We start from the raw sequence: 13,057 nt of genomic DNA on the forward strand, positions 1-13,057 counted from the left end.
TTTCATAAAACCTTGTAAAATCGGAATGTAAATGGATGCTTCTATGATTTCTCAATGTAGACAATGTGGATCATTGAAGACCCACAACTGCTGTCTTTCGGTTTGTCTCTAATGCCTTAAGCGAAAGCCACCAAATGACCCTCAAGTCGTTGTCTTTTACAACAATTTAACCACTAAATCCACAACGTTAATCACATAATATCGTTTTGCCATCTCACTCTTTTGTTTAACTCTTTCACTCATTTGCTCATAAACCGCATTTTAATTATGGTCATATAATTGTGTTGTTATATTTCTCTCTTTCATATGCTCTATAACTAGTTGTAGAATTTTATATTTTATGATTTTGCGGTTAGTATGTTCATAAAAATAAAGAAAAGAGAGGGGACAAAAGTTGGATGATCCGGGCATGACATGGCTCCTTCAAAGCCTGGTCACAGGCCACCACCACTTGACACGACCATCGGCTCCGATTACATCCCAACACAAATGAGAGGAGTCCCATGACGAGTGGAGTAGATGACGACGACAACAACTGAACGACTGAACGACTGAATAAGGCAAGGAGGAGGAATGAGTAAGTAGTGAATGTATTGCGCCTGCGCTGCATTGCGCCTGTACATGAAGTAACAGCGCAGCAACTGGCCCGAAATTTGATATAGACTGCATTAAAATAATATGCCATTTTGTTTTCATTTTCCATGGCTCTCTTTTTTTTTTTTTTTTTTGTCTTGCTGCCCCTGCCACCGCCCCCAACCCTCCTTCAACTCCCTTTTTTTTTATAATTTTTTGGACTGTCGGTCGGTCGTTTCGTCGGTCTTGAAGCATTGTTGTGGCTTGACTTGGCGCAAATGGAGCATGCAAATGACCCGCTCTTGTGGGAAGCATTTGAAATGTTTATACATATGGCTAAACATTATTTATTTATTTGGTTTATATACATATGATGATTACGTATTCGTGGAAAACAAGGAAATAATCCATATGGCAAACTCATCAGCGATTAAAGTAAACACACAGAAAACTCTACAAAATAGTATCAGCATGGAATCCTCCCTTTTAAGCTTAGAGATAACCTAAATTCAATTAGTGTAATCCTCAAAATAGTAATAATTGTGGAGTTTCCAGCTTAAAGACTTCCTAATTAGAAATATGCACTCCTTTTTATCGTCTAAGTAGACATCATTTCCTTTAAAGATTTTCTCACTTTAAACGAATACATTGTACATATGAATTGAAATTAATGAATAGCTCATGTTTCATTCAATTAGGATTTCTACTTGAGTCGAGTAACTCGACATATCAATAAAAAGTAAGGATGATTTGTATATACAAATAAACATAAAGCCTACGGAATGCTTCTCAAATATATTTAAACCTTTTGGAATTGCCATCTATGCAGACTTGGAGCGACTTTTATAATCTCAACCCACTTGTTTCAAAAGAAAACAAAAAACAAGTCTTTGTCCCTAGATAGTTTGCTATTTTATCAAAAAAATCCTACACATTATTATTGTTGTTGTGCCACATAGTTAACCAAAAACCCACCTGGCTATCTACCTACTTACTATATGTTTATTTTTTTATATGCCTCACAAGGCCCTTCGTTTAAATGGCTTAATATCTCAACAAATTTCTTATCACCTACATCATCTATATATGTATGTATATATACATAAATCACCAAAGTACTAGTTACGTTAAGAAAAAAAAAAACTCCAGTAGAAATTAGGTGAAATAGAGTACATAAAAAATATCATAGGTAATAAAGCAACAAAATAAAGAATAAGAAAAAGAAAAGGAAAAAGTACAAAATAGAAAAAAAAAAAATAAAACTCTGACGAATGATTGACGACTTTTATGCCGCATGCTACACAAACCATATCTCAAGCATGGTATGATGCGACAATGGGTTAAATATTCTCCTCAACTCAAGACACGACGATCCGTACGTAGTGTTTCAACTTTTCTTATCGCACACACACACACATAGTCTAGAGAAGGTGTCACATTTATAGTACATGATTCTCCTCCGACTCCCCCGTCCCCCTCCGTCGTCCACTGCCACCTCGTGATAGTTCTTCTTTTATTTTCTTCAGCGTCAATGTAAAGTAAACTGTATGAGAAACACTACGAGTTGAAGATACATCAAATTGCTTAACAAATAAGCAGAATTGTCTCTCGTCTCTCAATGTTTTTTTCTTTTCTTCAGGTTTTCATTTCTTTAGTTTTTATTTCTTTCAATTTTTTTCCCCTTTTTTTTACGCTCAATTATCTTTATTTATTCACCATGCACGCAGGTACTTGAGATAAAGCTGGTTATGGGGTTGGGGTTGGGGCTGGGGTTGGGGTTATGTTCTGTGGTTCTTTTTGTTGTTGTATATAATGTAGAGGTAAAAGCAAGGCAAAAAAAAATCACCACAACATAAAGAACCACCGAAACTTTATCAGTTTTAATTTGTAACACACATTGCATCTGTTTAAGTTTACGCAATACTTTTGTTGATAGCTTTAACAAAAAAAAAATACAAAATTTAACGTATTTTTAATACCCTTTGGGACTCCATCATAGAATATGTCAAAAAGTAGGTTTTGCTTGCCAAAAATTGGGAAAAATTTGAACTCATGTTATATAAATTTCAATTTGCTAATTTAAAGACCCAAAAAAAACTTAAGAGATTTTCGAAACCTAATTGAAGATCGCTTAAGTTAAGGTTTTAAGATACTATTTTAGTCTTAATCTTGCCTAGGTAATACCTAATCGATGGTCCCTATAAAAGTTACTTCTATACTCAAAACAAGAACTTACTGATAGCTTTAAGGGAATAACTAGACCATCGATAAAGCTTAATGTCACATCAGATTGAAGGGTATAAAAAGTCGACAATTATAGTGTACCTAGTCGGGGGTGTTTTCCAAAAAAAAAAGGCAAACTTTATCACTTATCAGCAATTCAAAATGTGCTGACCCATTTATCTTAATTTGTTTTTGTTTAATCGTTTTTTTTTTGGTTGTGGTTGTGGTTTTTGTGTTCTCTATTTTCGGTAGCAAACACTCATGATGACTTAGAATAAAAGACTTTAAACTGTGAGTCAAACTGACCGGATGGCTAGTTAATACAATTTTAAGACTCTATTTTGTGGAAACACTCACCTCGCACCCACAATGACTTGATTTCTGCCCACATCGAATAGAAGTTCGGAATACCATGTTGTATTTGGATCGTAAAATCGTTTAGCTGTGGACATTAAATCTGTAAAGAGAACGAATAAGAAAAATATATGTAGAAAAAGTATAATAAATAAAGTCTAAGTAGTAATTTATCTATAATCGAATTTCGATTAGTTTGAATTTCATGATTTTCGAAATGATTTAAACCCTACTTCAAGTCTAATTTGACATATGTACTTTGATTTAGTTTAAATATCGTAATGTTTATACACAAATCTTTAGAGCATCACTGGATAAGGCAAGATCAGTCATCAAAAGTAATCAAAAACAAACTGAAAAACGATTGTAAATAAATCGGTGTTTTTTTTTTTTTTTTTTTTTATTTGCATATTTATCCATAATTTTTGTTTTTTTGCTGAGTTTACTCTTCTCTGAAGCGTACTTCAAGCTGCGCATTCCATGCAAAAAGTGCAAATATTTAAACAATATAAAAACACAAACAGTTTGGCTTTGAAATTCTTGTTAAAACAAAAATCGTGTGGGATTATTTGGGCGGGGGTCTGAAGCAGCAACAACCTGCAATATGCGTTATGATCTGATCAGATCCCTCCCTGTCTGTCTCTCTCTCTCTCTCTACCTCACTTTGGATTGCACAATTAAAGTGCAGACTCTCTTAACAACAAAAAACGTAATAATGTAAAAAACCTGACAGCAGATGGAAGTAAATCAACCCAATTTTAATGTAAGTACTCTAACTCAAGTAGATTTACTTTAGGTCTTGATTGATTGCCCAGCAATTGACATAGTTTTCCTTCTTTTGATAATCTACAATGAGTTTATTTTGTCTCCCTCTCTCTCTTAAACTTACCTTGATATGTGATATAACGCGAATCGTTTTCCAATAGCTCAAAATTCGGTTGTGTCCGGGAATCACCCACAAAGGTCAATCCATGTATTGAGCCGATTAACAAAAGTAGAAGCCACTGTATTAAGTGTGGCATTTTAGCAAATTTTAAAATTAGCATGCTGCAAAACGAAAGAAAAATTAACAAATTTAATTTAATTGAATTATATAATAGTTATTTAAATTTAATTAATCAATATTCAACTGAATTATGGCATTCTTGGGTAATTATTTCGGAATAGTTTTTGATTTCAATTAAGTGAAAGGTCAAGTTCGTCTTGTAATCAAAATAGACTTAGAAAGAATGATTATAATTTGGTGTTTTATTAAAACACAAATACACTTACTTCTGTGTCTAGTGTATATTTATGTATATATTAATCACGTTATTCGCACAATTCCATTACTTTTATTTTTGTTTCTAAATGGAACACTTCACTTTCAACACCAATGATACACACAACATATTATAATGATAATTTTTCTTGATCAATAGATTTCTTTTATTTTGTTTTTGTTGTTATTTCTGTGTATTAAGTAAGACACTAAAAAAAAATAAATAATATTAAATGAAACGACAACCGCGCGCAACCGGAGATTGAGATACGTGACGGGTTTTAGTTTAGTCTTCTTCTTCTTCTTTCTTCTTGTTGTGCTGTTAAGTTCAGTTTTTAGTTGTGTATATACATATAGGTTTGTCGTATTTGGATTTCGGTTCTTCTAGTCGGAGTCAATCTATAGAAGTGAGTGAGTCGCGCATGCCCCAGAGTAGGCGAAGTTAACCGCGCAACGAGTCAAAACAAACTGAATGTTAAGGCAACCAAGAGACTCTCGGAGTCTTAAAGCCGATAATGGAGAAGGCGAAGAGCAGTGGAAACAACAAAATTGAAAAAATACACACACACACACAGAGAGAGAGAGAGAGAGAGAGAAGAGAGAAACTGAAAAGCAAAGCAACAAACCAAACTAAACGAACGAGCCAAACGAAACGAAACGCCGACGCGAAGAAGGAGATGGTGTTTTGTTTTTTTCAATACCCTAACCACTAAAGGGCAATTTAACTTTGGTATATAGCAGATCTATTCTTGATCACCACGATGAGAGGCGGTCATATACTGGCCACACTTCCTACAGCCTATCTTTACAACTCAAATTCAGACTAGACTCTTTTCTATTATCAGACCACTAAATCATTCAGAACTTTCAGTTGCAGGGACAGTTTTAGATCAATAATTCTATTATTTTTTAAGGAATTATCATTAAACTTAATAATTGTGAGTTCCTGACAAATTTTTATTAAGATTGAAACACCTTATGATAGAAAAATAGATTTTAAAAAAATGCCAGAATTATTAGTTGAAAACATTCATCAATGATTGTGCCCAATTTCATAAAGATAGCAGCTCAAAATATATAGATCCCGTAGAAAAGCCAGAGGAAACCTCAATTTGATACTGTCAAATGGCATATGGGAAAACTATACACTGTACATATAAGGGTATACAAGCATCGTCATGGCCGAAGTTAGCCCGGCTAACTCTGGTTTATTTCTTTTTGTTTTTGAGTTTGCTGTAAGAAGAACCGGCTTGAGTTTGGGTTTGCCTGCGAGGCTTAAGATACTACTACTATATATGTAGATATATACATATATATTCCGTTTATGGGCGCGGTTGCAGTGGCAATAGCCGGGGCAGGGCGCGCTCATATATCATGCGACAACAACGACAACGACGACTCTTCAGAATCTCTTTTCAGAGGATCGTCGTCGCCCAGTGGCTGCATTCAAATGAGATTTTTCGGTCAGGACACACAGATAGGGACGAAGACAGGGAAGAGAATGCTTGTCAGTGCCAGGGCCAGGGACAGGGCCAGAGCTCAGAGCACACTTGCCGTTTGTTGTGTGAGTGTGTGTGAGTGAGTGTGGTGTTGTTGTTGTTTCTGGTAGCCTGACAAATTGACATTAGAGCAGCAAGCGACGCGATATTCTATAGCCAACCGCCGCGACAAGAGACTGACTGGCCCAGATGGTATCTCATTATCAGGGTCGAAAATTTGTGTTTGTTTTTGATTCATCAGCACAAAAAACCACTGAGCGGAATATTTAATATAATATTAGGTAAAAACAAAAAGAAAACACAAAGCAACAGGCCCAAAAATTATCCACTTCAACTCTCCCGAATGTGACGACCACTTGATGGAATTTTCAAACATTAGTCCCTCGAAATATGATCTAGGCTAAACTTTCATTCTCATTTCTTTCAACAAGTCGTCCATATACATACATACATATAGATACTAACCTTGACTTTTAGCTAGTGTGAAAACACAGCTGGATTCTTAGAGAAAAGACAACAAAAGATGAATCAATTGTACCGATATCGATGCTGAGCTGCTGCTGCAACACGATTCTCTACGATCCTAGGGACTCTCTATTGAGTTCGTTTTCAGTTAATGTTTGTTTATGCCACAACACGCACCGAAACGACGTGCCTTGCGTTACCTAAACCTATTCTCTGGCAAAGGTCACAAAAGCCAAAAGAGACATAGAGAAAGAGAGACAAAGAGAGAGAGGGAGAGTAAAGGAACAGTGGTCAAATATGCTAATTACTTTACTTCTCGTCACGATAATTTACAGCTTAACTTTAACTGTCAACCATCAACCGTCAACCATCGAAGAGGTTCAGGTAGGTCTTCCTTCCAGTAGATGACTGTGTGGCTGTTTGTGAGTCATCAAGGAAATGGCCATAAATTTAACTACTGTATATATCCTTATCCACTCCTTATGCACTCTATGCAAAAATGCATTATAAGTCCCCCCCCTCAATCCATTTTCCAACCCACCTCATCCGGTATACGATTTTCACCTGTCAATTTTTTGGTTATCAGAGCCTTTTGACAAAGGCTTCCATTTAAAAAGGGGTTGTTAGTTAGTTAGCACAGTTGTGTTTCCCCAAAAACACAAAAAAAAAAGAGGGGAAAAATGAATTATGATCGATTGTGTGTGTGTGTGTGTGTGTATAAGTGTGTTTGATCTGGATAAGTCTTTATCAATAAAACAAAAATTTGTTTCATGTGGTTTTTATTTTTATTTGAAACTGGATACTCTTTCCCTTCTAAACACATTTCACTCTTTCTCTCTATCTCTCTCTTTCATTCTCTTTCTCTATGTCTATGAATCAAAGTCTTTGTTGAGGGACAGGAAGAAAATACGACTGTTTCGAATCGTTTGTCGCAATCATTTATTTACATAAAACTTTCAAACACAAACACTAAAAACCAAAAATTTAATGGCCATTCAATAAATTTAATCATAAAATATTGAAATGCACAATGCAGAATACTTGATGGGCAATAAGAGATGGACAGACCAGACAGGCCAGACCCACGTTCGACCACGATTTCAATCAAAATTGCGCCAATTGAAAAGACCTTAAAATAGAATTGAAGCCAATGAAGAATTCTCACACAAACGCAAAACGATCAACGATCACTCGAAATGAATTATCACTGAGAATGAAGACCAATTCTGCTGATTGGGGACACACCAAGTCATAAATTTCATGACAATTAAAATGCGTTGGTGTTTGCATAGTTAATTTTTGGTTTTTCGCCGCCCGCCCGCCCTCCTCTTCCTCCACCTCAGAAACTTTCCAAAGAAAATGCATACATAAAGCGACTCGTAAAAAGAAATAGAAAAAAAAAACAATTCACTTATCATTATCATACATAGTTTTTGTTGCTGCTGTTTTTGGTTGCTGCTGCTATTGTTGTTGTTGTCGTGTTAAATCAATAAATTAAATAGTCGAAAGAGAGTCGAACAGAGAGGTTCAAGCTCAAGTTGGGCAAGAAAAATCATTTTATTTATGACACCAATTTTGGTAGCGATAACACGACATCCCACCACCAAACCGCCAACCACCAAAAAAAAAAAACCATCGACACGTGGCGACACACAAAGTGGCTGCTGCCTGCTGCCCACTGTGTTCGACTACCGCTTCAAATAATATTAATATTCGAATATGATTTTCAAATTTGGAAAATCGTAACAATAAAAAAGTGTCGAAAATATCAATAAATAACCAACGCAAACCAATGGCATCGATCGACGATCGCCAATGAGCAAAATGAACAAACTAAAACATTTAAGCGCAGTCATTAATTTAAGAAAATAATGCAAATATATGTATATATAATTATTTATGTATCTAGTGTGTGTGTGTGTGAACAATCGATTAATTTATGACATTAGGGTGACTCGAAATGCAAAAGCGATAAACTCGACCAACTTTTTGACTCCTTAAAACCATATTAGATCCGCCATATAGAAATAGATTGCTAGATAGATACTATTATTTCTATTTGATATATATAATGAAAGGAAAGATGGATAAATTAACAGATGAATTAAAGAAACTTTCACCTAAGCGACATATTAAAGGTAAAATTAGTTCCTCCAGCTCTCCAACACCTACGGACAGATAAACGAATGAACATATATGGATAGATTAAGTCAGTTCTTGATGCTAATCGGAAATATATAGTCCTTATGGGATCACAAATGCTTCCTTTTGATTGTTATCTTCAATTTGGAGACTTAAACATACCATTTCAAGTTCTAAATGCATAGTATTCAAGGTTAAGTCTATTGAATCTCTTCTCAAAGTTTATTTTAAGAATCACAATCATATATACGTATATAAGTATTCGTCTTTATTACAACTACTAATGATAACTCATTGGCTGAGCATCTTTAATGTTTTGTAAAGCGATTTGCATATTAATTACATTACCATGATTTCATTTAAATTGACAATTTATTGTAATAAAACTAATTTATTATAATTTCCCTTATTTTTTTTTATATAACTAATGCGTTTGTTGCTCAGCAGCTGCCAAATAAAATTAATAAATTTTAACCATACTCGCCGCCATCGATATTCACTCACATCTCATACACCTTATTTACTGTGTGTGTCCCATGGTTTTGGATTATTATGCAAATGATGATTTTTTGGCGCTTTTGAATTTGTTATTTACGAATAAAGCAAAGAAACACCATTTGAATCTCTCTACACTTTAGTCAATTGGGCATATAAGCTGGGGCATAGAAACAAAAAGAAGTTCCTTTGACAAATATGTATAACATTTTGTGTCCTTTTGAACTGCTTTGAAAGAGTTCAGTCTTTATCTATTGCTATTGAAAAGGATTTTAAGCCATTTAGGGTATAGAAACTTCGTAGTAAAGTTCAGAGGTTTCATTTCAATTCCACCTGCTGTGGCTCTAATGATGATGGGATCTTTAAACATTCCCAAAACGCCAATTTTTATTTTGTTTTAAAGGGGAGTCGGGGGGTATACATAGAGCTTCCATTTTATCTGATATTTTTGGTTTTTTAAGGTTTTGCGGTTTTGTTTTCATTTAAAACATTGAAATTTAGAGCTCGTCGTGTACTGTCTAGCCATATTTGGAGTCAAAATCAATTTACAACTTTTGCTCTAGTGAATTCAGTTTTGTTCTTTATTTAGACAGATTAATGAGTGGCTAGTCGAATGGCTCTATAGCTGAATGGCTGCCTGGTGTCATTTCATGCCTTTCAGTTGTCAAATTAAAACGGCCCAGTCAGTGTCTGCCTGTATGTATGTACGTGTTTATTGTGGAAAATAACAGCAAATGTCGCGTCGTCTTAATGGCCTCAACTCAAACTGACAATTGCTAAATCTCCTCCATTCAGCATATGACAAGCCAAAGTGCAAATTAAACTGAGAACTGCGAACTGCGAACAACAAATGTTCACTAAACTAAATTACAAATCAGCAGCCCATTTCTTGAATGTGAGTTTATGCAGAATTTCTGCATACGTTCTCAATTTTTATTTCTAAAAAAAACATTCCAAGACTTTTTGGTTTCTATTTGAAAAGTGGATATTAAGAATTGTCTAGTTTTTAATGTGCTCGTAAATCTATTTTATTGATTTCTCGTCAAAATAAATAAAAAAAAAAAACACTCCTTTGGCTTTGAATTATCTCTGCCAACATTAAACAAGTTTACCTTACATTTTATTACTTTTTTGACTATTTTGTAAATACCATAAAAAGCATAAAGAAAATGGAACGTTATTTAGCCTCAATTTTTGCCAAAAACAAACCAAAACCTAAATTTTCAATATGAGGAGTTTGAGTTTTACTATAATTGAATAGAAAGACCTAAAGGGCGATCTCTCATTGATGGACTTACTTTAGACCTGTGAAATTAAAACAGTGGCTAAATTGTTACCAAATTATGAGCTAGTTTCCTTAATCGTACCAAAAGAAAAACTTTTACAATTGCATTTTCAATGGAAAAATGTATGAAACAAGTTTGGTTTTTTATATCTTTTGTCATATGCATACATATGTTTTATGACCAAAGACCACACGCAATATGAAGGGGTCACTTATGAGCATTTAATCCTTTTGGGCAACACCGAAAACCAACGGCAACAAAATGAAAAAAAGGGTGCGCATGACATCCACTTTGTACGGAGCGGTTGGGCGGGGGGGGACATACATACAATTTGATTTATATGGCCAATCCGATTCATGGAATATTTCTATGGCTTTCACTGTCAATGTACAACAACAAAAACACCCACAATCGTCGAATATTCCAACACAAAATGAAGACATTATTGTATACCAAAATGAAAAGAAGGTGCGCCAAAAATTTGAGACAAAATTTATGTAAATTTCTTATTTGGATTTTTTTTTAGTTATTTTTCGCTTCTGAATTTAGAGTAAGAGCCAAAAGCCTTGCCCCTCGCTATTCTCAGTCATTACAATTAGTTGTAATTGTAAGCTTTCTATTTACATTTATGACTTGACAACATTTCACACACAAAAAACAAAAAAAAAAAAAAAAAAGTAACAAACCTTTAACATCATGTGTGGTCGTTGGGCCAAAAACGCTTTTGGTCTAGGGAAAATTGTTGTAATGGATCTTGGCTTGTTTATATTGTGTGTCCAAGTTGTTTTTCTTTTTTACAATTACAACAACTGGCCTAGCGACCGGTTCGTCTCCATATACACACACACATACATACATATTTACATATAAGTTATGAAAAGTAGCACAAATCTATTAAACTACTAAACCAAATGCAATGAAACAAGTGGGAGCGGTTGTGTTTGTCCATAAAAAAAATAAACACAACAACAACAAAACACATAAAAATAGTAAACCCAAATTGCAAAAATTGGTCTAAGCTTTCTTGGAATAATTGAAATTAGAAAAAGGAAAAGGAATACAAACAAACTTCTTCAAGGTGAAAAGCTTTGGTTTTTTTTTGTTCATTATGATGACTAGAAATTGTTTTTACCATTTAGCACATTGAGCATTGAGTACATCAGCCACATCAACAAACAACAACAAAAGGCCATTAGACAACAAAAAAAATTTACATAAATCAATATCAAAAATTTATCTACATATGTAGGCAAGCTATTGGATGCTATTGTCCAAATTAATTTAAATAGAATATATCGTTATGACAAGAGAAGACAAAAACCAACACACACACACACACACACACACACACACACACCACACATGATTAGAATAATAATATTGTGTGTCTTAACATCGAAGGTGTGGATAATTTATGATTATTATTAGCGGGGCATTGTTTTATTTACCTACAAAATTTCTTACCCATCACACTTTGTGAGGTGTGAAATTTGTTTAAAATTTTATATGGATATTGAAAAACTCTCAGTAGGTTTGTTTAACTGCTCAAGGAACTTGCCAATGTTTGGCATAGAATAAAAAAAAAAATACAAAAAAAAAACAACAAAATTTTCAAAATTAACAAAAAGTATAAAAATTATATAGAAAAAAACACAAAAAAAAAAAAAAAAAAAAATAAATAAATAAAATATATCCTTGCCAAAATTATTAAGTAATATGAGTGAACTTGATGTAATGCAGTATCTATTGGATCAGAGGAATCGTGAACGTGAACTTATCGCTAAGAAGGATCAACTGAAGGAGCGTCTGCGTAAAATGAAAGAACAACTACAACTATTTGAGCATCGTGATGATGAGATACCTTGCATGATAGCCGGTAACAAATTATATCAAGTGGCCACAGTTCGATCGGTGCGAGATGCTCTGACGGGACATTTAACGATCGTAATGAGGACATTTTTGAAGACTCATCGCAAATTGTTGCGCGTCCAGCGACGCATGCGCCATGTTCACACAGCATTCTTTAACAATGTGGATCGACAAGTGGACAATCAATAGAAAAGGAAAGGTGTTAAGGCCAAGGTAGCCAAAAAAAAAAGTAATTTTCTTATAAATTTAGTGCTTACAAACTTCTTTTGCCTTTTGTCATAATTAAATGTCTAATTTTGTATTTGTCTTGGACTTTCGACACCTTTTTTGTATTCCCCCCCACCTACCAATTGCTGTCCATTTCCATGGAAGACCATCACAAGAGAGAGAGAGAGAGTGTTGGTTGGTCAGATGGGTAACTTGTGTAAATTGAAGAAAATTTCATCATTTCATCATCAGAGGGCCAAGAGTTTTAGTTCCGCTTGGCTTGTCTTAAAAGCGAAAAGTGCGTGGACCGAAGTTAGAGTTGGGTCTCTGTTGTCTGTGTTCCATTGTTATTTTGTTATTTAACTCTCTTTTGACTTGCATATACATACATATGTCTGTATGGCCTTTTGTGTTTTCTCCTTCTCACTGGCCAACAATGGAGGCACGTGCTTACATTTCCACTTGCCCTAGTGGAAAAACTGCAAACCGCTTTCAGCTACATGTAAGTTTTGATCAAAAGCTTGTCCAAAATGCTCTACTTATGACTATAATGTGGCCGACTCTAAGTTGCTTTACTCTTCGTATTTGCCTGAACTCATCGATAATCCTTGGTACACTTATTGAAATCTCATTTCCAATTGGGGTTTTGCTTTGCTTCATCTGAATTTATCGTTTTGTGTATT

General features: G+C 34.5%; 1 protein-coding gene across 2 annotated transcripts in view; it reads right to left on the reverse strand.

Moving 5' to 3' along the window:
* Sema5c (Semaphorin 5c) overlaps positions 1–13,057 on the reverse strand; it is a 43,018-nt gene that overhangs the window by 10,059 nt on the left and 19,902 nt on the right. Inside the window, exons 1-3 of one of the 2 annotated variants that reach the window (XM_068287194.1) lie at positions 4,423–4,853; positions 4,040–4,197; positions 3,154–3,253 (exon numbers count right to left, since the gene is read on the reverse strand). In XM_068287194.1, the coding sequence (XP_068143295.1) occupies positions 3,154–3,253; positions 4,040–4,196 (257 nt within the window). In that variant the 5' untranslated portion in view covers position 4,197; positions 4,423–4,853. Of the gene's footprint in view, positions 1–3,153; positions 3,254–4,039; positions 4,198–4,422; positions 4,854–13,057 lie in introns of those variants that run through there. The other variant, XM_068287193.1, reaches the window with a different exon arrangement.

This window comes from Drosophila tropicalis, unplaced genomic scaffold, assembly GCF_018151085.1.
Source record: "Drosophila tropicalis isolate 14030-0801.00 unplaced genomic scaffold, ASM1815108v1 contig_463, whole genome shotgun sequence".
NCBI lineage: Eukaryota > Metazoa > Arthropoda > Insecta > Diptera > Drosophilidae > Drosophila > Drosophila tropicalis.